Below are 27034 nucleotides of genomic sequence, written 5' to 3' on the forward strand. Positions count from 1 at the left end.
TCATAATGAATCAGATTACAGGGAGAGGAGGACCTGATCCTAGATCAGCACTCCTCTTCTGGGGCACTGCTTGTATAAAACCGAACACATAGTTGTAAAGTCTAGTTACAGTAGGTGTTTACTTCCATCTACTGGAAGATACTAATAAAACACTTTATTATCAGGGTGGGGAGACGGCTGGGCTGAAACAGAAAGTCAAGTTGTTCTTTTGGAAAGAATCCATTTTGAGACGACAGAGCAGAAAACACTACACGGAGAGAACTGAAAAATAAAGTAAGTATTTCTGAACAATAATTTATTCTAATGAACAGAGTAAGAGAACGAATACCTGGAATGAGATATTACTAGTTAGTAGAACTGCTACTTGAGCTGAGTTGCTGACAGACAGCAGTTTTCAAAGTGTAAACTAATCAGTAGGCCTACATGTTATCAGTAAAACGTCTGGTAAAGATGGTGGAGGAGCTTTTCAATTATATGGTTTTATGTTTATCTCAGGGTTTCTCAATACTTTTGTTCTTACCAGCACTTACACACCTGATTCAACTAATCATCAAATATTTTAAGACAGTTTGATATTTGAGACATACTAATTAACATTCTCAAATTAAAAACTTTTGGGTTTGTAGGCCTGTTTATAATTATTAAAGGCCGACAGTAACTCACATTTTGGAGGAAAAAAACACAGCTAAACTTGGTTTCGAGTAAATTATATGTTTATCAAAAATAATGTAAGAGAGATGTCTTGAAGAAACGCGTCTGGGTTTAGAACTCTGTGTCTCAGTGCGCTGCGACAGGGGGAAGTTCGTTCTGCATGGCCCGGTGCTACAGGTGAGTGGGCATTTATTTTAAGGACCAATGGAATGGTCTAAAATGTGCAAACTCTGCTCACCCGGGGAGCCGGGCAATGCAAAACGAATTCACCCAGTGACCGTTACTTTATTTCCTGATATGAAATGTAAAGTAACTTTGTAGCCGACGCAGTTCAACTCTGTGTAAAAATAATTTTATTAAGCGAACCAGACAGCACAATGTTCTTGTTATTTTAATTTACGGATAGCCACGGTCACACTCCAACACTCAGACATCATTTAAAAACAAAGCATTTGCGTTTAGTGAGTCCTCCAGATCAGAGGCAGTAGGGATGACCAGGGATGTTCTCTTGATAAGTGTGTGAATTAGACAATTTTCCTGTCCTGCTAAGCAATCAAAATTTAACGAGTACTTTTGGGTGTCAGGGAAAATGTATGGAGTAAAAAGTACATAATTTTATTTAGGAATGAAGTGAAGTAAAAGTAAAAGTTGTTAAAAATATAAATAGTAAAGTAAAGGACAAATACCCAGAAAACTACTGAAGTAGTACTTTAAAGTATTTTTACTGAAGTACTTTACACCACTGCATTAGAAGACAGATAAATGTGTTGATTTGAAGGAAAGACAGATTCTGGTAGGTTCTGGTAGGTAGGCTACGAACTATTATAACGTTAGGTCGTCGTCAGACATTCAACAGTCACAGTAGGTTTGAGCTCCAGTATGATCACTAATCATGCCGACCAACCTGATGGTCTCTGTTGGAAATGTTGTGAAAAGTATCTGGCCTCGGCTATAAATATCTGGCATTACTCATCTCATATGTATATACTGTATTCTATACTATTCTACTGTATCTTAGTCTATGTATTACTCATCTCATATGTATATACTGTATTCTATACTATTCTACTGTATCTTAGTCTATGTATTACTCATTTCATATGTATATACTGTATTCTATACTATTCTACTGTATCTTAGTCTATGTATTACTCATTTCATATGTATATACTGTATTCTATACTGTTCTACTGTATCTTAGTCTATGTATTACTCATTTCATATGTATATACTGTATTCTATACTGTTCTACTGTATCTTAGTCTATGTATTACTCATCTCATATGTGTATACTGCATTCTATACTATTCTACTGTATCTCATTCTATGCTGCTCAGACATTGTGACCAATAACATTTGACTTGATTTAAATTGCACTATATTATTTGATTTGATTTGATTTAGATTAGGCTATATACAACATGATCAAAAGTATGTAGACACCTGCTTGTCGAACGTCTCATTCCAAAATCATAGCCATTGATATGGAGTTGGTCCCCCCTTTGCTGTTATAACAGCCTACACTCTTCTGGGAAGGCTTTCAACTAGATGTTGGAACATTGCTGCGGGGACTTGCTTCCATTCAGCCACAAGAGCATTAGGAAAGTCGGGCACTGATGTTGGGTGATTAGGCCTGGCTCGCAGTCAGCGTTCCAATTCATCCCAAAGGTGTTCGATGGGGTTGAGGTCAGGGCGCTGTGCAAGCAAGTCAAGTTCTTCCATACCGATCTTGACAAGCCATTTCTGTATGGACCCTGCTTTGTGCACCGGAACATTGGTATGCTGAAACAGGGAAGGGCCTTCCCCAAACTGTTGCCACAAAGTTGGAAGCACAGAATCGTCTATAATGTTATTTTATGCTGTAGCGTTAAGATTTATCTTCACTAGAACTAGGGGGCCCAAACCATGAAGAACAGCCCCAGACCAAACTTTACAGTTGACACTATGCATTCGGGGGCCTCCCGGGTGGCGCAGTGGTCTACGGCACTGCATCGCAGTGCTAACTGCGCCACCAGAGTCTCTGGGTTCGTGCCCAGGCTCTGTCGCAGCCGGCCGCGACCGGGAGGTCCGTGGGGCGACGCACAATTGGCATAGCGTCGTCCGGGGTAGGGAGGGTTTGGCCGGTAGGGATATCCTTGTCTCATCGCGCTCCAGCGACTCCTGTGGCGGGCCGGGCGCAGTGCGCGCCAACCAAGGGGGCCAGGTACACGGTGTTTCTTCCGACACATTGGTGCGGCTGGCTTCCGGGTTGGAGGCGCGCTGTGTTAAGAAGCAGTACGGCTGGTTGTGTTGTGCTTCGGAGGACGCATGGCTTTCGACCTTCGTCTCTCCCGAGCCCGTACGGGAGTTGTAGCGATGAGACAAGGTAGTAATTACTAGCGATTGGATATCATGAAAATTGGGGAGAAAATGGGATAAAAAAATTATTAAAAAAAAAAAAAAAAAGACACTATGCATTCAGGCAGGTAGCGTTTTCCTGGCATCTGCCAAACCCAGATTCGTCCGTCGGACTGCCAGATGGTGAAGAGTGATTCATAACATAAAATCCAACGAAGACGTTTCCACTGCTCCAGAGTCCAATGGTGGCGAGCTTTACACCACTCAAGCCGATGCTTGGCATTGCGCATGGTGATCTTGTGTGCGGCTGCTCGGCCATGGAAACCCATTTCATGAAGCTCCTGAAGAACAGTTATTTTGCTGTTTGGAACTCGGTAGTGAGTTTTTCAACCGAGGACAGACCATTTTTATGCGCTTCCGCACTCGGCGGGCTCGTTCTGTGAGCTTGTGTAGCCTACCACTTCACAGTTGAGCCGTTTTTGCTCCTAGACGTTTCACAATAACAGCACTTACAGTTGACCGAGGCAGCTCCAGCAGGGCAGGAATTTTATGAACTGACTTGTTGGACAGGTGGCATCCTATGACTGAGCCACGTTGAAAGTCACTGAGCTCCTCAGTATGGGTCATTCTACTGCCTATGTTTGTCTATGGAGATTGCATGGGTGTCTGCTCGATTTTATACACCTGTCAGCAACGGGTGTGGCTGAAATAACCGAATCCACTAATTTGAAGGGGTGTCAACATACTTTTGTATAAATAGTGTAGATTCTCTGTCCTGCTACTGGTAGGACTATAACATTATGTGAACTGATCTGAACAGGTTTAGACTGGTCATCTATGATATGTAGGTTATATACAGTACATTCTCTGTCCTGCTACTGGTAGGACTATAACATTATGTGAACTGATCTGAACAGGTTTAGGCTGGTCATCTATGATATGTAGGTTATAGCCGAGGTATAGACCTTGATCTGCATATCACTAACAACCCACTACTATACATTATAACCTAGTCTACTTTACATAATATAACATCTACATATCACTAACAAACTCATATTATACATTATAACCTAGTCTACTTTACATAATATAACATCTACATATCATTAACAACCCACTACTATACATTATAACCTAGTCTACTTAACATAATATAACATCTCTTACTTGTTGTAAATAAACTTTCTGAATGGATCAATGATTTCCCCCTCAGATCTTAAATGTCCGTTTTAGCCCTTCTGTCTACATTCTCAGATACGTTTAGAAAATAACAGATTGAAAGACAATTGACAATCAAGAATTAGTTGTCACTGTGTTAACCACAACAAACTTGTTGGATCTCTGTTTAGGGGTCAGTGCTCTAAAATGAGTCTCTCTGGGGAGAGAGAGGAAGGGGGTCCTGCCTCTAAAAGGAGTCTCTCTGGGGAGAGAGAGGAGGGGGGCCCTGCCTCTAAAATGAGTCTCTCTGGGGAGAGAGAGGAGGGGGGCCCTGCCTCTAAAATGAGTCTCTCTGGGCAACATGACCCCAAAGCTAAGAGGTGAGATGACAGTTTTCTTCAATATTGAAATGATTGTATCTATATATCCACCTAGATATCTATATATCCACCTAGATATCCACCTAGATATCTATATATCCACCTAGATATCTATATATCCACCTAGATATCTATTTATCCACCTAGATATCTATATATCCACCTAGATATCTATATATCCACCTAGATATCTATATATCCACCTAGATATCTATATATCCACCTAGATATCTATATATCCACCTAGATATCTATATATCCACCTAGATATCTATTTATCCACCTAGATATCTATTTATCCACCTAGATATCTATATATATCCACCTAGATATCTATATATCCACCTAGATATCTATATATCCACCTAGATATCTATATATCCACCTAGATATCTATTTATCCACCTAGATATCTATATATCCACCTAGATATCTATATATCCACCTAGATATCTATATATCCACCTAGATATCTATATATCCACCTAGACATCTATTTATCCACCTAGATATCTATTTATCCACCTAGATATCTATATATCCACCTAGATATCTATATATCCACCTAGATATCTATATATCCACCTAGATATCTATATATCCACCTAGATATCTATATATCCACCTAGATATCTATATATCCACCTAGACATCTATTTATCCACCTAGATATCTATTTATCCACCTAGATATCTATATATCCACCTAGATATCTATATATACACCTAGATATCTATATATACATTGTTTAGCTGGAATGTAATGTTGGTATCCTGTATATCTGACTGTGATATGTGGTTTTCTCACCTAGATATCTAAAGATGAATGCACAGATGCCATCTATTAATTTGATCCAGTTTCTCACAGCAGGAAAATAACAGCAAATTTGCATTTTTAATTTTTAATGCATTTTTAATTAATTCTAATGTACCAACATTTCTGAAAATGGATATATAGCATTTTGGAATTAAACTCTTGTTTCCCCATCTGTGCTCAGAGTAGATGAGAGATGTTTATTTTTATTTTTTATGTTTATTTCACCTTTATTTAACCAGGTAAGCTAGTTGAGAACAAGTTCTCATTTGCAACTGCGACCTGGCCAAGATAAAGCATAGCAATTCAACACATAAAACAACACAGAGTTACACATGGAATAAACAAAACAGTCAATAATACAGTAGAACAAAAGAAAACAAAGTCTATATACAGTGAGTGCAAATGAGGTAAGATAAGGGAGTTAAGGCGGCAGGTAGCCTAGTGGTTAGAGCGTTGGACTAATAACCTGAAGGTTGCAAGTTCAAATCCCTGACAAGGTACAAATCTGTCGTTCTGCCCCTGAACAGGCAGTTAACCAACTGTTCCTAGGCTGTCATTGAAATTAAGAATTTATTCTTAACTGACTTGCCTAGTTAAATAAAGCTAAAAAAAATTAAAAAGGCAATAAATAGTCCATGGTGGCGAAGTAATTACAATAGATGTAATGTTTGTCTCTGTTGTGTTGAAGTCCAATCAAGCAGGAGAGACCAGCCTCCCCTGTTCCCAGCTGTGTGTCCATGAAGAGTGACAAGTCTATGGAACATCCTATAAACTTTAGAGAGGGAGACTTTTCTACTGAACAAAGGTAAGAAGAACTCATGGGTCATGGTCAGTGAGTTAAACAACACTGTCTCTAGTCATTTCTCTCCCATTTTCCCATTTATTTTGTTGTTTTCATAATCAATAGGCTAATCATTTTGTCCATTTTCATAGTCCTAAAACAATATTAAACAAACACAACATTCCCCCCTCTGTCTGTGTGTGTGTGTGTGTGTGTGTGTGTGTGTGTGTGTGTGTGTGTGTGTGTGTGTGTGTGTGTGTGTGTGTGTGTGTGTGTGTGTGTGTGTGTGTGTGTGTGTATACTCCCTGGATGAGGAGATGTAATCTCATGTTTTGTCCACAGAAACCAACAGGAGAGATCAGAGTCAGAGATTCTCAGTGGTCAGTCTTCCCAGAGTCATCAAACAGACCTGGCCTCCATATTCAGTGTATGTGGTCCTGTTATGTACATTTGTTTTTGTTTACCTCAAGTAAAGTTGATCTGTCAATCATTAATTCATTAATGTGTTAATGAGAAACATTTATTCTCTTGCTTAACTCATTTACTTAATTTATTCCAGATGCTTGAAGAGAAAATTATGACATTTGTGAAGAACGAGCTGAAGATGTTCAAGAGGATTCTTAGTCCAGAACTCCCAGAAGGCTTTGAGAGTCAGAAGCAGGATAAGGAAGTGGTGGATGCTGAAGATGAGAAGCAAGAGAGCAGTGCCAGAGAGGGGGCTCTGAAGATCACACTGCACGTCCTGAGGAAAATGAACCAGAAGGAGCTTGCTGACACACTGGAGAAATGTAAGATCTGTCTGCCTCATGTTGAATGTTGTTTTATAACATTTAAAAGCTGTAGCTAAAGTACAGCTAAAGTAGCTGTGTAACTCAATGATATTGTAGCAGCCTTAACTAGAGGTCGACCGATTATGATTTTTCAACGCAGATATCGATACCGATTATTGGACGACCAAAAAAGCCGATACAATGTTTTTTTACATTTACTTGTAATAATGACAATTACAACAATACTGAATGAACACTTATTTTAACTTAATATAATGCATCAATAAAATCAATTTAGCCTCAAATAAATAATGAAACATGTTCAATTTGGTTTAAATAATGCAAAAACAAAGTGTTGGAGAAGAAAGTAAAAGTGCAATATGTGCCATGTAAGAAAGCTAACGTTTCAGTTCCTTGCTCAGAACATGAGAACATATGAAAGCTGGTGGTTCTTTTTAACATGAGTCTTCAATATTCCCAGGTAAGAAGTTTTAGGTTGTAGTTATTATAGGAATTATAGGACTATTTCCCTCTATACCATTTGTATTTCATTAACCTTTGACTATTGGATGTTCTTATAGGCACTTTAGTATTGCCAGTGTAACAGTATAGCTTCCGTTCCTCTCCTCGACCCTACCTGGGCTCGAACCAGCAACACAACGACAACAGCCACCCTCGAAGCAGCGTTACCCATGCAGAGCAAGGGGAACAATTACTCCAAGTCTCAGAGCGAGTGACGTTTGAAACGCTATTAGCGCGCGCTAACTAGCTAGCCATTTCACATCGGTTACACATCGGCCTCATCTCTGGAGTTGATAGGCTTGAAGTCATAAACAGCGCAATGCTTGACGCACAATGAAGAGCTGCTGGCAAAACGCACGAAAGTGCTGTTTGAATGAATGTTTACGCGCCTGCTTCTGCCTACCACCGCTCAGTCAGATACTTAGATACTTGTATGCTTGAATGCTCAGTAAGATTATATATATTATCTAGCAGGACACGCTAGATAATATCTAGTAATATCATCAACCATGTGTAGTTAACTAGTGGTTATGATTGATTGATTGTTTTTCATAAGTTAAGTTTAATGCTAGCTAGCAACTTACCTTGGCTTACTGCATTCGCGTAACAGGCAGTCTCCTTGTGGAGTGCAATGAGAGAGAGGCAGATCGTTATTGCGTTGGACTAGTTAACCTGAAGGTTGCAAGATTGTATCCCCCGAGCTGACACGGTGAAAATCTGTCATTCTGCCCCTGAACGAGGCATTTAACCCACCGTTCCTGGGCCGTCATTGAAAATAAGAATGTGTTCTTAACTGACTTGCCTTGTTAAATAAAGAATAAAAAAATAAAACATCGGTGTCCAAAAATACCGATTTTCGATTGTTATGAAAACTTGAAATCGGCCCTAATTAATCGGCCATTCCGATTAATCGGTCGACCTCTAGCCTTAAGACAACACCTAGTGACCTCATCAAGTACCAGCAGGGATGTGTTGTGGTGATTAATTTAGAGAGAGAGACAACATTAATAATACCATCAATAATACCAATAATAATATAATCAGTCACAACAGTCTGTAATGCATTATGAAAACATTTACACATTTATACAGTCAGTTAAGAGAATAAATTATTATAATGTAAAACTTTATAACAATCCTACAATACTGTAGGCATTAAAACAGACGTAATATTAATATCCTCTGTGTTATTTCTAGATTCAGATGAGCTTGCTGTGATTTGCCAACGTGAACTCAAATCTAATCTAAAGAAGAAGTTTCAATGTGTATTTGAGGGGATCGCTAAACAAGGAAACCCAACACTTCTCAATAAGATCTACACAGAGCTCTATATCACAGAGGGTGGAACAGGAGAGGTCAATAATGAACATGAGCTGAGACAGATTGAGACAACAACCAGGAAACAAGCAAGACCAGAGACTGCAATCAAATGTAACGACATCTTCAAACCCTTAACTGGACAAGACAAACGTATCAGAACTGTGCTGACAAAGGGAGTCGCTGGCATTGGAAAAACAGTCTCTGTGCAGAAGTTCATTCTGAACTGGGCTGATGGAAAAGCAAATCAGGATGTCCAATTTGTATTTTCATTCCCTTTCCGGGAGCTGAATTTGATGAAAGAGGACAAACACACTTTCATTGAACTTCTCAATCACTTCTCAATGGAAACCAAACAATCAGGAATCTCCATCTACAACAAGTACAAAGTTCTGTTCATCTTTGATGGTCTGGATGAGTGCCGACTGCCCCTAGACTTCCAGAAGAACAAGATCTGTTGGGACGTCACAGAGTCAACCTCAGTGGATGTTCTGCTGACAAATCTCATCAAGGGAAATCTGCTTCCCTCTGCTCTCCTCTGGATAACTACCCGACCTGCAGCAGCCAATAAGATCCCTTCAGGGTGTGTTGACCAGGTGACAGAGGTACGAGGGTTCAATGACCCACAGAAGGAGGAGTACTTCAGGAAGAGATTCAGTGATGAGGACCTGGCCAGCAGAATCATCTCACACATAAAGACATCAAGGAGCCTCCACATCATGTGCCACATTCCAGTCTTCTGTTGGATTTCTGCAACAGTCCTTGAACACATGCTGGAACATAAGAGAGAAGAGATGCCCAAGACTCTGACTGAGATGTACACACACCTTGTGGTGTTTCATACCAAACAGAAGAATGAAAAGTATCTTGGGAAAGAAGAGACAGGTCCACACTGGAATAAAGAGACCATTCTGTCACTGGGAAAACTGGCTTTTCAACAGCTTGTGAAGGGCAATCTGATTTTCTATGAAGAAGACCTGAAAGAGGCTGGCATTGATGTCAGTGAAGCCTCAGTGTACTCAGGATTGTGCACACAGCTCTTTAAAGAGGAATGTGTGCTGTACCAGGACAAGGTATACTGCTTTGTTCATCTGAGCATTCAGGAGTTTCTGGCTGCTGTATATGTGTTCCTCTCATTCATCAACAACAATGAGAATCTAATGGATGATCCTCAAACAATGTTCAGATACTTTTTGTCGCTTTTCAGAAACACGGTTGAAGTTACTGAAGTTACTTTCTACAAGAGTGCTGTGGATAAAGCCTTACAATGTGAGACGGGAAACCTGGACCTGTTCCTCCGCTTCCTTCTGGGCCTCTCACTGGAGTCCAATCAGAAGCACTTACGAGGTCTACTGACAAAGACAAGAAGCAGCTCACAGAGCCATGAAGAAACAGTCAAGTACATCAAGGAGAAGATCAGGGAGAATCCCTCTCCAGAGAGGAGCATCAATCTGTTCCACTGTCTGAATGAACTGAATGACCATTCTCTAGTGGAGGAGATCCAAAGATACCTGAGATCAGGAAGTCTCTCAAAACCCAAACTGTCACCTGCACAGTGGTCAGCTCTGGTCTTTGTGTTGCTGACTTCAGAAAAGGAGCTGGATGTGTTTGACCTGACGAAATACTCCAGATCAGAGGAAGGTCTTCTGAGGCTGCTGCCAGTGGTCAAAGCCTCCAGAGCTGTTCTGTGAGTAAATAAAAATGACATATAAGAACAAATCATCAGGAAGAAATATTCAGTTTAGAGTAAAATATGCATAATAATATGTGTTTAGTATTATATTGAAAAACATATTGAAGAAATGCATTGATTTTGACATTAGTATAAATTATGACCATACAATTCTAGGAGACGGAAGATGAATCTATATGTTGTTTGAGAGAATAAACCAAATACATCTGCCATTGTCCTTCTACACTACTGGTGTTAAATTAACAGTGTGTTTGTGAAGTCATGATGATCTCTTTGCAGGTTGTCAGGCTGTGGAGTCACAGAGGAAGGCTGTGCTTCTCTGGTCTCAGCTCTGAAGTCAAACCCCTCACACCTGAGAGAGCTGGATCTGAGTAACAATGACCTGAAGGATTCAGGAGTGAAGCTGCTCTCTGCTGGACTGGGGAATCCCCACTGTAAACTGGAGACTCTGAGGTCAGCATTCCTGTAGTTGGTCAACAAGTGATAACTGTTCACCAGATCCACATGTGTTTACCAGACACACATAGTCCACACCATATGTGTTTGGACAGTGAAGCTTACAGTTTTACGTTTGGTGCTATGCTCCAGCATTTTGGATTTTAACAGTACAGAATGTCACCTTTTATTTGAGGGTATTTTCATTCATATATATTTTTTACCGTTTAGATTTGAAAGCACTTTATGTAACTAGTTCTCCCATTTGAAGAAGTCTTAATATTTTGGACAAATTCACTTATATTGTATTAAAGTAGTCATAAGTTTAGTATTTGGTCCCATATTCCATGCCTGCAGTGATTACATCAAGCTTGTGATTCTACTAACTTGTTGAATACATTTGCAGTTTTGTCTTGGTTGTGTTTTGGATGTTTTTCCTAATAGAAACTGAATGGTGAATAATGTCCTGTCATTTTGGAGTCACTTCACTTGTATTGTCAGTAAGAATAGAAGATGTTTCTGAACACTTCTACATTCATGTGGATGTTACCATGATTATGAATAATCAGGAATGAATCGAGAATAATGACGAATGAGAAAGTTACAGAGGCACAAAGATCAGACCCCCTCTGTTATTGGTAATGGTGAGAGGTTAGCATGTTTTGTTGTAGCCTCTGTTATTGGTAATGGTGAGAGGTTAGTATGTTTTGTTGTAGTCTCTGTTATTGGTAATGGTGAGAGGTTAGCATGTTTTGTTGTAGCCTCTGTTATTGGTAATGGTGAGAGGTTAGTATGTTTTGTTGTAGCCTCTGTTATTGGTAATGGTGAGAGGTTAGCATGTTTTGTTGTAGCCTCTGTTATTGGTAATGGTGAGAGGTTAGCATGTTTTGCTGTAGTCTCTGTTATTGGTAATGGTGAGAGGTTAGCATGTTTTGTTGTAGCCTCTGTTATTGGTAATGGTCAGAGGTTAGCATGTTTTGTTGTAGCCTCTGTTATTGGTAATGGTGAGAGGTTTACATGTTTTGTTGTAGTCTCTGTAACTTTCTCCCTCATTATGATTCATTTATGATTTGTATTAATCAAGGAATCATCAGGATTAATTTAGTATTGTTTAGAAATGTGTTATCTACTCCCTTAGACAGAAAATTACTCCAGTCATCATCCACCATTTTAATATTGGGAAAAACGAAACATTACCCAAAACACAACCAAAACAAACTGCAAATGCAACCAATGAGTTTGGGAACAAATACTTCATTTATTTTGATTATTGTATTATAAGTAAATTTGTCAGAATAGTTATGACTCTTCAAATAGGGGGACTAGATACATAAAGTGCTTTCATTTCTAACAGACATGTATTAAAATACCCTCAAATTAAAGGTGACATTATATACTGTCACCTAATATGAAACATTTGATCTCAAATCTAAAATGCTGGAGTGTAGATTCACATTTCAAATGTTAGCATAGAGCAATACTTTTATAATTTCTCATTTCTAATAATGAAACATCGATTTATGAATAGATATGGCAGGTTTCAGGACACTGATGTATCTGAATATCTTGAAAAAATATTCTGCCACTATTTTCACCACCAAAGAATAGCAGTGTGGTTTTAATATGATTTGACTCTTTGCAGGCTGTCAGGGTGTCTAGTCACAGAGGAAGGCTGTGCTTCTCTGGTCTCAGCTCTGAGGTCAAACCCCTCACACCTGAGAGAGCTGGACCTGAGCTACAATCACCCAGGAGACTCAGGAGTCAGACTGCTCTCTGCTGGACTGGAGGATCCACACTGCAGACTGGAGAAACTCAAGTATGTAGAGGGTTTATGTCAATGTTCATATCAGACATGTTGGACTTATCAGGCTAGTTAAGACAAACATTCTGACCACCACTTGGACAAATGTTATATGCTGTGTGTGTGTCCTGTGTGTGTGTGTGTCCTGTGTGTGTGTGTCCATTGTGTTTGTCTGTGTGTGTGTGTCCTGCGTGTGTGTGTCCTCTGTGTGTGTGTTTGTGTGTGTCCAATATACACACACACACACGTAACACACTTACACATTGGACACACACACACACACACACACATACTGGACACACACACATACTGGACACACACACACACTGGACACACACATACTCGACACACACACACACACACACACACACACACACACACACACACACACACACACACACACACACACACACACACACACACACACACATACTGGATACACACACATACTGGACACACACACACACTGGAAACATACACACACATACTGGATACACACACATACTGGACACACACACACTGGACACATACACACACATACTGGACACATACACACACATACTCGATACACACACACACACACACACACACACACTGGACACACACAAACGCACACACTCACACACACAAACGCACACACACACAAACTGGACACAAATACACACAAACAGACAATTATTTTCACCAATGCTTGACCATGTGTGTGTGTGTCCAGTGTGTGTGTGTCTAGGGTGTGTTTGTGACAAGTGTGTGTGTGTGTGTGTGTTCAGGTGTATCCCTCAATGACTGTCTGTTATTCTGCTTACTGCTACAGTATGGAACATGGTGGAGACAACAGAATGAAACCTGGGCTTAGAAAATGTGAGTTTTGACTGCTGTGCAGAATATGACTAAGAATAAGTCTTAATTCAAGTTAAGTCAAAGTCAAAGACCACCATCATTACTTACTTGGTCATATTAAATATCAGCTGTAGTTCTACAGAAGCAGAAATCAGGGACACCAACGTTTACAAAGAGTTGCTTTGACTGTGTGTGTGTGTGTGTGTGTGTGTGTGTGTGTGTGTGTGTGTGTGTGTGTGTGTGTGTGTGTGTGTGTGTGTGTGTGTGTAATTAATGGGAATAAGTGTGTTTTATATTACCATACAGTATAACATATGATCATTCAACATGTCTCAAGTTACCTTAACTTTTCCTTTTGATACCTAGAAGCATCTACATTAAATGAATTAGTGAAAAGTGAGTTAACATTCTAATGTGAATGATGATGATTTCTAATATTGTGTCTGGTTTCATCCATCAGATGCCTGTGATCTCACACTGGACCCAAACACAGTATTCAGACTCCTCTCTCTGTCTGAGGGTAACAAAAAGGTGACACATATGGGAAAGCACCATCCGTATCCTGATCACCCAGAGAGATTTGAGCACTGTGGAGAGGTGCTGTGTAGAGAGGGTCTGACTGGGCGCTGTTACTGGGAGGTAGAGTGGAGTGGGAGAGGAGAGAAAGAGTGGTATGGGAGAAGGGTTGATATAGGAGTGACATATAAAGGAATCAGCAGGAGAGGAGAGGGTGATGACTGTTGGCTTGGATTCAATGACAAGTCCTGGAGTCTGCGCTGCTCTGACAACAGTTACTATGCCAGGCACAATAATAATTCCACTACCATAGACGTCTCCTCCTTCAGCTCCCACAGAGTAGGAGTGTATCTGGACTGGCCAGCCGGCACTCTGTCCTTCTATAGAGCCTCCTCTGACACACTGACCCATCTGCACACATTCCACACCACATTCACTGAACCCCTCTATCCAGGGTTTCATCTTTGGGGTTCTGGTGTCTCAGCGTCCTTTTGTCAGGTGAATCTGAGTAACAATGACTTGAAGGATTCAGGACTGGAGCTGCTCTCTGCTGGACTGGGGAATCCCCACTGTAAACTGGAGACTCTGAGGTCAGTATTCCTGTAGTTGGTCAACAAGTGATAACTGTTCACCAGATCCACCTGTTTTTACCAGACGCACATAGTCCACGCCATATTTTTTTGGACAGTGAAGCTTACAGTTTTACATTTGGTGCTATGCTCCAGAATTTTGGATTTGAGATCAAATGTTTCATATTAGGTGACAGTACAGAAGGTCACCTATTATTTGAGGGAATTTTCATACATTTCTTCTTTACCGTTTAGAAATTAAAGCGCTTTATGTATCTATTTCTCCCATTTGAAGAAGTCTAAATTATTTGGACGAATTCACTTATATTGTATTAAAGTAGTCATAAGTTTAGTATTTGGTCCCATATTCCATGCCTGCAGTGATTACATCAAGCTTGTGATTCTACTAACTTGTTAAATGCATTTGCAGTTTGTCTTGGTTGTGTTTTGGATGTTTTTCCTAATAGAAACTGAATGGTGAATAATGTCCTGTCATTGTATCCAAGATGGCGTAGCAGTCAGATGTCCTTTGTCCTCGTCCTGTCCCGTGTATATATATTTTATATATTTTTCTTTGCATTTCTTTTTATATATATTTTTTTCTTCTTAAAAACTCAACTTCAAAACACTCTCCTGCAACCCACCTCACCAAATGTGGTGCGGATCTGTTTTTTTTCTTCCTCAAAGGTACTATTCACCTCGTATCCGAAATCAACAACAGAAGCTAGCCAGAAGTTAGCCAGCTCACAAGCTAACGTTAGTAGTTCAGCTAACCACAGCTAGCGCTCATCAGCTATCCTTTAGCTCGGAAAACTATTGCCAGTTTTGTACAACGCGACTCAGACCAGAGCATACCAGACCTATTTTCTCTCCATATCCCCGGATTTTTACCGCAAGTTCTGGACATTTACACCTGGATCTTGCAGCTAACCAGCTGCTATCCGAGTGACTATTGGCTAACATCAATTCCGGAGCAAACACCAATTATCCCGGAACTAGCCAGCTGAAGAGTTCCATCAGCCACTCCTGGGCTACAATCACCTATTCGGACCCGTTTACTGCCGATGCGGAGCCCCACCGGGCCTTCACGACTGGGATACCGACGTTATCTGCCCGAGGGAGTTATTCAACTGGCCCCTCCATCGCGACGTAACCGGAACGCCATTATGCTAACTGCGGCCCGCTAATCGTTAGCTGTCTTGAGCATATCGGCTGCTATCTGAACAGACAACCTCTCTTTCGCCATCGCCATCCGGCTTGGATTCTCTGTCGACACGACCACGTCTGGTCTGCAGACGAATAGCCCATCCGCTGTGCCCTCAACCGGCCTCCGTCTGAGCAGACCCCCTCCGTCTGAGCAGACCCCCTCCGTCTGAGCAGACCACCCCCCCGGGCTAGCTTAGTGGAGGCCTCACTGCTCCATCTACGGCTGCCCCCTGGACACTATGATCACTTGGCTACATAGCTGATGCCTGCTTGACTGTCCATTAATTCACGGTACTCCATTCTGTTTATTTGTGTTTTATCTGTCGGCTCTGTGTTTTAACTCAGGCTCTGTGTGTAGTTAATCCGACCCTCTCTGCCTAGCCGTCGCCATTTTTACCTTCTGTTGCTGTGTTAGCTGACTAGCTGCTGTTATCTCACCTGTTGTTTTAGCTAGCTCTCCCAATCAAGACCTGCAATCACTTTACGCCTTATTGTTTGTCTCCCTCAAATATCAATATGCCTTGCATACTGTTGTTCAGGCTAGTTATCATTGTTTTGGTTTGCAATGGACCCCGTAGTTCCACTCTCCATACCTCTGATACCTCCTTTGTCCCACCCCCCACACATGCGGTGACCTCACCCATTGAGACCAGCATGTCCAGAGATACAACCTCTCTTATCATCACCCAGTGCCTGGGCTTGCCTCCGCTGTACCCGTGCCCCACCATACCCTGGTCTGCACATTATGCCCAGAATCTATTCTACCACGCCCATAAATCTGCTCCTTTTATTCCTTGTCCCCAACGCTCTAGGCGACCAGTTTTGATAGCCTTTAGCCGCACCCTCATCCTACTACTCCTCTGTTCCTCGGGTGATGTGGAGGTAAACCCAGTCCCTGCATGTCCCCAGTCACCCTCATTTGTTGACTTCTGTGATCGAAAAAGCCTTGGCCTCATGCATGTCAACATCAGAAGCCTCCTCCCTAAGTTTGCCTTACTCACCGCTTTAGCACACTCTGCCAACCCGGATGTCCTTGCCGTGTCCGAATCCTGGCTTAGGAAGGCCACCAAAAATTCGGAGATTTCCATACCCAACTATAACACTTTCCGTCAAGATAGAACTGCCAAAGGGGGAGGTGTTGCAAGATAGAACTGCCAAAGGGGGAGGAGTTGCAATCTACTGCAGAGATAGCCTGCAAAGTTCTGTCATACTTTCCAGGTCTATGCCCAAACAGTTCGAACTTCTAATTTTAAAAATTAATCTCTCCAGAAATAAGTCTCTCACTGTTGCCGCCTGCTGCCGACACCCTCAGCTCCCAGCTGTGCCCTGGACACCATCTGTGAATTGATCGCTCCCCATCTAGCTTCAGAGTTTGTTCTGTTAGGTGACCTAAACTGGGATATGCTTAACACCCCGGCAGTCCTACAATCTAAGCTTGATGCCCTCAATCTCACACAAATCATCAAGGAACCCACCAGATACAACCCTAAATCCGTAAACATGGGCACCCTAATAGACATTATCCTGACCAACTTGCCCTCCAAATACACCTCTGCTGTCTTCAATCAAGATCTCAGCGATCACTGCCTCATTGCCTGTATCCGCCACGGGTCCGCGGCCAAACGACCACCCCTCATCACTGTCAAACGCTCCCTAAAACACTTCTGCGAGCAGGCCTTTCTAATCGACCTGGCCCGGGTACCCTGGAAGGATATTGACCTCATCCCGTCAGTTGAGGATGCCTGGTCATTCTTTAAAAGTTACTTCCTCACCATATTAGACAAGCATGCTCCGTTCAAAAAATGCAGAACCAAGAACAGATATAGCCCTTGGTTCACTCCAGACCTGACTGCCCTCGACCAGCACAAAAACATCCTGTGGCGAACTGCAATAGCATCGAAGAGCCCCCGCGATATGCAACTGTTCAGGGAAGTCAGGAACCAATACACGCAGTCAGTCAGGAAAGCAAAGGCCAGCTTTTTCAAGCAGAAATTTGCATCCTGTAGCTCTAACTCCAAAAAGTTCTGGGATACTGTAAAGTCCATGGAAAACAAGAGCACCTCCTCCCAGCTGCCCACTTCACTGAGGCTAGGTAACACGGTCACCACTGATAAGTCCATGATAATCGAAAACTTCAACAAACATTTCTCAATGGCTGGCCATGCCTTCCTCCTGGCGACTCCAACCTTGGCCAACAGCCCCGCCCCCCCCCGCTGCTACTCGCCCAAGCCTCCCCAGCTTCTCCTTTACCCATATCCAGATAGCAGATGTTCTGAGAGAGCTGGACCCCCTATTTCTGAAACTGTCCGCCGCCATTGTCGCACCCCCTATTACCAGCCTGTTCAACCTCTCCTTCGTATCATCTGAGATCCCCAAGGATTGGAAAGCTGCCGCGGTCATCCCCCTCTTAAAAGGGGGAGACACCCTGGACCCAAACTGTTACAGACCTATATCCATCCTGCCCTGCCTATCTAAGGTCTTCGAAAGCCAAGTCAACAAACAGATCACTGACCATCTCGAATCCCACCGTACCTTCTCCGCTGTGCAATCCGGTTTCCGAGCCGGTCACGGGTGCACCTCAGCCACGCTCAAGGTACTAAACGATGTCATAACCGCCATCGATAAAAGACATTACTGTGCAGCCGTCTTCATCGACCTGGCCAAGGCTTTCGACTCTGTCAATCACCATATTCTTATCGGCAGACTCAGTAGCCTCGGTTTTTCTAATGACTGCCTTGCCTGGTTCACCAACTACTTTGCAGACAGAGTTCAGTGTGTCAAATCGGAGGGCATGTTGTCCGGTCCTCTGGCAGTCTCTATGGGGGTACCACAGGGTTCAATTCTCGGGCCGACTCTTTTCTCTGTATACATCAATGATGTTGCTCTTGCTGCGGGCGATTCCCTGATCCACCTCTATGCAGACGACACCATTCTGTACACTTCCGGCCCTTCCTTGGACACTGTGCTATCTAACCTCCAAACGAGCTTCAATGCCATTCAACACTCCTTCCGTGGCCTCCAACTGCTCTTAAACGCTAGTAAAACCAAATGCATGCTTTTCAACCGTTCGCTGCCTGCACCCGCACGCCCGACTACCATCACCACCCTGGACGGTTCCGACCTAGAATATGTGGACATCTATAAGTACCTAGGTGTCTGGCTAGACTGCAAACTCTCCTTCCAGACTCATATCAAACATCTCCAATCCAAAATCAAATCTAGAGTCGGCTTTCTATTCCGCAACAAAGCCTCCTTCACTCACGCCGCCAAACTTACCCTAGTAAAACTGACTATCCTACCGATCCTCGACTTCGGCGATGTCATCTACAAAATAGCTTCCAATACTCTACTCAGCAAACTGGATGCAGTTTATCACAGTGCCATCCGTTTTGTTACTAAAGCACCTTATACGACCCACCACTGCGACCTGTATGCCCTAGTCGGCTGGCCCTCGCTACATGTTCGTCGTCAGACCCACTGGCTCCAGGTCATCTACAAGGCTATGCTAGGTAAAGTGCCGCCTTATCTCAGTTCACTGGTCACGATGGCTACACCCACCCGTAGCACGCGCTCCAGCAGGTGTATCTCACTGATCATCCCTAAAGCCAAAACCTCATTTGGACGCCTTTCCTTCCAGTTCTCTGCTGCCTGCGACTGGAACGAATTGCAAAAATCTCTGAAGTTGGAGACTTTTATCTCCCTCAACAACTTTAAAAATCTGCTATCCGAGCAGCTAACCGATCGCTGCAGCTGTACATAGTCCATCTGTAAACTACCCACCCAATTTACCTACCTCACCCCCCATACTGCTTTTATTTATTTACTTTTCTGCTCTTTTGCACACCAGTATCTCTTCTTGCACATGATCATCTGATGATTTATCACTCCAGTGTTAATCTGCTAAATTGTAATTACTCGATTTATTGCCTACCTCATGCCTTTTGCACACATTGTATATAGAATCTCATTTTTCTCTACCATGTTATTAACTTGTTTATTGTTTACTCCATGTGTAACTCTGTGTTGTTGTCTGTTCACACTGCTATGCTTTATCTTGGCCAGGTCGCAGTTGCAAATGAGAACTTGTTCTCAACTAGCCTACCTGGTTAAATTAAGGTGAAATTAAAATTAAAATTAAAATTTTGGAGTCACTTCACTTGTATTGTCAGTAAGAATAGAAGATGTTTCTGAACACTTCTACATTGACGTGGATGCTACCATGATTATGACTCAGTACTGGTACTCCTTATAGTCTCATTATTACCTCAACTACCTGGTACCCCTGCACATTGACTCAGTACTGGTACTCCTTATAGTCTCATTATTACCTCAACTACCTGGTACCCCTGCATATTGACTCAGTACTGGTACTCCTTATAGTCTCGTTATTACCTCAACTACCTGGTACCCTGCACATTGACTCAGTACTGGTACTCCTTATAGTCTCATTATTACCTCAACTACCTGGTTCCCTGCACATTGACTCAGTACTGGTAGTCCTTATAGTCTCGTTATTACCTCAACTACCTGGTACCCTGCACATTGACTCAGTACTGGTACTCCTTATAGTCTCATTATTACCTCAACTACCTGGTACCCTGAACATTGACTCAGTACTGGTACTCCTTATAGTCTCGTTATTACCTCAACTACCTGGTACCCCTGCACATTGACTCAGTACTGGTACTCCTTATAGTCTCGTTATTACCTCAACTACCTGGTACCCTGCACATTGACTCAGTACTGGTACTCCTTATAGTCTCATTATTACCTCAACTACCTGGTACCCTGCACATTGACTCAGTACTGGTACTCCTTATAGTCTCATTATTACCTCAACTACCTGGTACCCTGCACATTGACTCAGTACTGGTACTCCTTATAGTCTCGTTATTACCTCAACTACCTGGTACCCCTGCACATTGACTCAGTACGGGTACTCCTTATAGTCTCGTTATTACCTCAACTACCTGGTACCCTGCACATTGACTCAGTACTGGTACTCCTTATAGTCTCATTATTACCTCAACTACCTGGTACCCTGCACATTGACTCAGTACTGGTACTCCTTATAGTCTCATTATTACCTCAACTACCTAGTACCCCTGCACATTGACTCAGTACTGGTACTCCTTATAGTCTCATTATTACCTCAACTACCTGGTACCCCTGCACATTGACTCAGTACTGGTACTCCTTATAGTCTCATTATTACCTCAACTACCTGGTACCCCTGCACATTGACTCAGTACTGGTACTCCTTATAGTCTCATTATTACCTCAACTACCTGGTACCCTGCACATTGACTCAGTACTGGTACTCCTTATAGTCTCATTATTACCTCAACTACCTGGTACCCTGCACATTGACTCAGTACTGGTAGTCCTTATAGTCTCTGGCCCTGAGATATGAATGATGCAATAACAGAGGCTACAACAAAACATGCTAACCTCTCACCATTACCAATAACAGCGGCTACAACAAAACATGCTAACCTCTCACCATTACCAATAACAGAGGATACAACAAAACATACTAACCTCTCACCATTACCATTAACAGAGGCTACAACAAAGCATACTAACCTCTCACCATTACCAATAACAGAGGCTACAACAAAACATGCTAACCTCTCACCATTACCAATAACAGAGACTACAACAAAACATGCTAACCTCTCACCATTACCAATAACAGAGGATACAACAAAACATGCTAACCTCTCACCATGACCAATAACAGAGGCTACAACAAAACATGCTAACCTCTCACCATTACCAATAACAGAGACTACACCAAACCATGCTAACCTTTTACCATTACCAATAACAGAGGCTACAGCAAAACATGCTAACCTCTCACCATTACCAATAACAGAGGCTACAGCAAAACATGCTAACCTCTCACCGTTACCAATAACAGAGGCTACAACAAAACATGCTAACCTCTCACCATTACCAATAACAGAGGCTACAACAAAACATACTAACCTCTCACCATTACCAACAACAGAGGCTACAACAAAACATGCTAACCTCTCACCATTACCAATAACAGAGGATACAACAAAACATGCTAACCTCTCACCATTACCAATAACAGAGGCTACAACAAAACATGCTAACCTCTCACCATTACCAATAACAGAGACTACAACAAAACATGCTAACCTCTCACCATTACCAATAACAGAGACTACAACAAAACATGCTAACCTCGCACCATTACCAATAACAGAGACTACAACAAAACATGCTAACCTCTCACCATTACCAATAACAGAGACTACAACAACACATGCTAACCTCTCACCATTACCAATAACAGAGGCTACAACAAAACATGCTAACCTCTCACCATTACCAATAACAGAGGCTACAACAAAACATGCTAACCTCTCACCATTACCAATAACAGAGACTACAACAACACATGCTAACCTCTCACCATTACCAATAACAGAGGCTACAACAAAACATGCTAACCTCTCACCATTACCAATAACAGAGGCTACAACAAAACATGTTAACCTCTCACCATTACCAATAACAGAGGCTACAACAAAACACACTAACCTCTCACCATGACCAATAACAGAGACTACAACAAAACATGCTAACCTCTCACCATTACCAATAACAGAGGGGTTATGATATTTGTGCCTCTGTAACTTTCTCATTCATCATCATTCACAATTCATTCCTGATTATTCATAATCATGGTAGCATCCACATGAATGTAGAAGTGTTCAGAAACATCTTCTATTCTTACTGACAATACAAGTGAAGTGACTCCAAAATGACAGGACATTATTCACCATTCAGTTTCTATTGGAAAAATATAATCCAAAACACAACCAAAACAAACTGCAAATGAATTCAACAAGTTAGTAGAATCACAAGCTTGATGTAATCACTGCAGGCATGGAATATGGGACCAAATACTAAACTTATGACTACTTTAATACACTATAAGTGAATTTATAAGTGAAATAATTATGACTTGTTCAAATGGGAGAACTATGTACACAAAGTGCTTTCATTTCTAAATGGTTAAACCGATATGATATGTATAAATACCCTCAAATAAAAGGTGACATTCTGTTCTGTCACCTAATATGTATGTAGGGTTTATGGCTTTGGTTTATGTTCATATAATGTTCATATATTCATGTTGGACTTCTCAGGCTAGTTAAGACAAACATTCTGACCACCACTTGGACAAAGGTGTGTGTGTGTGTGTGTGTGTGTGTGTGTGTGTGTGTGTGTGTGTGTGTGTGTGTGTGTGTGTGTGTGTGTGTCTGTGTGTGTGTGTGTGTGTGTGTGTGTGTGTGTGTGTGTGTGTGTGTGTGTGTTCAGGTGTATCACTCAATGACTGTCTGTTCTTCTGCTTACCGCTACAGTGTGGAACATGGTGGAGAGAACACAATGAAACCTGGACTTAGAAAATGTGAGTGTTGACTGCTGTGAAGAATATGACTAAGAATAAGACTTAATTCAAGTTAAGTCAAAGTCAAAGACCACCATCATTACTTACTTGGGCACATTAAATATCAGCTGTAGTTCTACAGAAGCAGAAATCAGGGACACCAAAGTTTACAAAGAGTTGCTTTGACTGTGTGTGTGTGTGTGTGTGTGTGTGTGTGTGTGTGTGTGTGTGTGTGTGTGTGTGTGTGTGTGTGTGTGTGTGTGTGTGTGTGTAATTAATGTGAATAAGTGTGTTTTATATTAACATACAGTATAACATATGATCATTCAACAAGTCTCAAGTTACCTTAACTTCTACTTTTGATACCTAGAAACATCTACATTAAATTAATTATTGAAAAGTGAGTTAACATTCTAATGTGAATGATGATGATTTCTAATATTGTGTCTGGTTTCATCCATCAGATGCCTGTGATCTCACACTGGACTCAAACACAGTATTCAGATACTGCTTTCTGTCTGAGGGTAACAAAAAGGTGACACATATGGGAAAGTACCATCCGTATCCTGATCACCCAGAGAGATTTGAGCACTGTGGAGAGGTGCTGTGTAGAGAGGGTCTGACTGGGCGCTGTTACTGGGAGGTAGAGTGGAGTGGGGGAGAGGCTGATATAGGAGTGACATATAAAGGAATCAGCAGGAGAGAAGGGGGTGATGACTGTTGGCTTGGATTCAATGTCAAGTCCTGGAGTCTGCGCTGCTCTGACAACCGTTTCACTGCCTGGCAGAATAAGAATTCCACTACCATAGACGTCCCCCCCTCCAACTCCCACAGAGTAGCAGTGTATCTGGACTGGCCAGCCGGCACTCTGTCCTTCTATAGAGCCTCCTCTGACACATTGACCCACCTGTACACATTCACCTCCACATTCACTGAGCCCCTCTATCCAGGGTTTCATCTTTTCGGTTCTGGTGTCTCAGTGTCCCTGTGTCAGGTGTTTCCAATGTCAAACACAACATGATGTTTCACTCTAATCACTCTTATCCAGGGTGTTTGGTATGAATATCTCTCTAGTGTGTAAACCCCTCTATCCAGGGTGTTTGGTATGAATATCTCTCTAGTGTGTTAACCCCTCTATCCAGGGTGTTTGGTATGAATATCTCTCTAGTGTGTTAACCCCTCTATCCAGGGTGTTTGGTATGAATATCTCTCTAGTGTGTTAACCCCTCTATCCAGGGTGTTTGGTATGAATATCTCTCTAGTGTGTTAACCCCTCTATCCAGGGTGTTTGGTATGAATATCTCTCTAGTGTGTAAACCCCTCTATCCAGGGTGTGTGGTATGAATATCTCTCTAGTGTGTAAACCCCTCTATCCAGTGTATGACTCCTCTTCAGTGTCCCTGTGTCAGGTGGTCCCTGTGTCAGGTGGTCCCTGTGTCAGGTGGTCCCTGTGTCAGGTGGTCCCTGTGTCAAACACAACATGATGATTCAATCTATTCTTATGTGTTTATTTAACTAGACAAGTCAGTTAAGAACAAATTCTTATTTTACAATGACTGCCAAACCCTCCCCTAACCCAGACAATGCTGGGCCAAACCCTCCCCTAACCCAGACGATGCTGGGCCAAACCCTCCCCTAACCCAGACAATGCTGGGCCAAACCCTCCCCTAACCCAGACGATGCTGGGCCAAACCCTCCCCTAACCCAGACGATGCTGGGCCAAACACTCCTCTAACCCAGACGATGCTGGGCCAATTGTGTTGCCTTTGGGACTCCCGATCATTATTATATCGGTTGAGATACAGCCTGGGAATGAACCAGGGTCTGTAGTGACACCTCTAGCTCTGGGATGCTGTGCCTTAGACCGCTGCGCCACTCAGGAGCACTTGGGTGTGTTACCCTTAACTTACCAGTCATTTATTGATGTAATGGAACACTAAGTCAAAGTTGTTCATTAGTGGTCAGAAGTGGATGAGATGCCAACATATTTGTCTCTCATACATCCCACTTATACTCGGCCCACTTACTCACCCACACACGTAGAGGGTGGAGACTTGGAGCACAGTGTCGAAAAACTCAACTCGTTGTGTTTGGAGGACAAAGAATGCTGAGTTGCATCCAAATAACACCATACATACTGTGAAGCATGGGGGTGGAAACATCATGCTTTGGGGCTGTTTTTTTGCAAAGGGACCAGGACGACTGATCCGTGTAAAGGAAAGAATGAATGGGGCCATGTATCGTGAGATTTTGAGTGAAAACCTCCTTCCATCAGCAAGGGCATTGAAGATGAAACGTGGCTGGGTCTTTCAGCATGACAATGATCCCAAACACACCGCCCGGGCAACGAAGGAGTGGCTTCGTAAGAAGGATTTCAAGGTCCTGGAGTGGCCTAGCCAGTCTCCAGATCTCAACCCCATAGAAAATCTTTGGAGGGAGATGAAAGTCCGTGTTGCCCAGCAACAGCCCCAAAACATCACTGCTCTAGAGGAGATCTGCATGGAGGAATGGGCCAAAATACCAGCAACAGTGTGTGAAAACCTTGTGAAGACTTACAGAAAACGTTTGACCTCTGTCATTGCCAACAAAGGGTATATAACAAAGTATTGAGATAAACTTTTGTTATTGACCAAATACTTATTTTCCACCATAATTTGCAAATAAATTCATTAAAAATCCTACAATGTGATTTTCTGGATTTTTTTCCCTCATTTTGTCTGTCATAGTTGAAGTGTACCTATGATGACAATTACAGGCCTCTCTCATCTTTTTAAGTGGGAGAACTTGCACAATTGGTGGCTGACTAAATACCTTTTTTCCCCCACTGTATATCTAACTAGGTCAGGATATTTAGCCTCCATATATCCATTAGTTCCAATATATCTATGTTTTTAAAACAGTATTATAATCTCCTACCATAATAATCCAGTCTAGTGCTGTTTGCAGGGTTGATCATTTATTGTAGATATTTTCAAACAAACGTGGATCATCATTATTTGGTACGTGAAGGTTAATGAGCCGTATCTGTTTATGGTCCAATAACACCTTGATGATCTGTTTGGACGATTTGCACATTTGGATCAAAATTACTGTTAATTGAAATCATCACCCCATTTTGAGTTTCTTTGCCCATGAGAGAAGTATATTTCACCCTTCACCCTCCTCCCCGGTCCATTTTCCACACAACTTCATCTAAACTTGTTGAATGAGTTTCCAATAAACAATAGATATTATATTGGTTCTCTTTGAGCCAGGGAATATTGTTATTTTCTTATCTGCTAAGCCATTACAATTATAACTGGTCATTCTTATTTCACCATTTACCATAATAAGACACAAGTTTCAAATCTATTCATCATAATATATGTTGGTAAACTCACCATTAAAAAGTACCATAGTGATTGAGTGTCCAATTATAAGTGAAATAATCTGTCTGTAAACAATTGTTGGAAAAATTACTTGTGTCATGCACAAAGTACATGTCCTAACCGACTTGCCAAAACTATGGATTGTTAACAAGAAAGGTGTGGAGTGGTTGAAAAACGAGTCTTAATGACTCCAACCTAAGTGTATGTAAACCTCCGACTTCAACTGTAGCTGTACCATGATATTTGCATTGATACTAAGTAAACCTCTAATTGTTCCCCACTATTCCACCTTCTAAAACCCTTCCCCATCCCGAGTTGGCTTGTCATCCCAGTGACAGACCACCCCGACCCCCCCGGATCCCAGGGCCCCCGAGAGACCGGGACCCATCCTTGGAAATGAGCACACAGTGCCACCCACAGAACAGAAGCAGATGAGCCGCCA

General features: G+C 42.0%; 2 protein-coding genes across 6 annotated transcripts; both read left to right on the forward strand.

The window, feature by feature from the left end:
* On the forward strand, nt 1-25976 carry LOC129843420 (NLR family CARD domain-containing protein 3-like). 5 transcript variants are annotated; one of them, XM_055912130.1, is made up of 12 exons: nt 1-273; nt 4341-4529; nt 6034-6150; nt 6469-6553; nt 6686-6914; nt 8616-10422; nt 10708-10881; nt 12506-12679; nt 13479-13525; nt 13965-14610; nt 23199-23245; nt 23689-25976. In XM_055912130.1, exons 2-12 carry the CDS (start codon nt 4357-4359, stop codon nt 24243-24245), a joined length of 4056 nt encoding a protein of 1351 aa, XP_055768105.1. In that variant the 5' UTR covers nt 1-273; nt 4341-4356; the 3' UTR covers nt 24246-25976. The 5 variants fall into 5 exon arrangements, with proteins under 5 accessions (XP_055768105.1, XP_055768106.1, XP_055768107.1 ...); XM_055912131.1 differs by having other exon boundaries at nt 8622-10422; XM_055912132.1 differs by lacking the exon at nt 4341-4529 and having other exon boundaries at nt 4-273; nt 23689-25972.
* On the forward strand, nt 14987-19263 carry LOC129843422 (uncharacterized). The gene is made up of 2 exons (XM_055912137.1): nt 14987-16930; nt 16962-19263. Exon 2 carries the CDS (start codon nt 17197-17199, stop codon nt 18160-18162), a length of 966 nt encoding a protein of 321 aa, XP_055768112.1. The 5' UTR covers nt 14987-16930; nt 16962-17196; the 3' UTR covers nt 18163-19263.
* Nucleotides 25977-27034: the final 1058 nt, after the last annotated feature.

The sequence above is a fragment of the Salvelinus fontinalis genome, unplaced genomic scaffold (genome assembly GCF_029448725.1).
Source record: "Salvelinus fontinalis isolate EN_2023a unplaced genomic scaffold, ASM2944872v1 scaffold_0134, whole genome shotgun sequence".
Lineage (NCBI taxonomy): Eukaryota > Metazoa > Chordata > Actinopteri > Salmoniformes > Salmonidae > Salvelinus > Salvelinus fontinalis.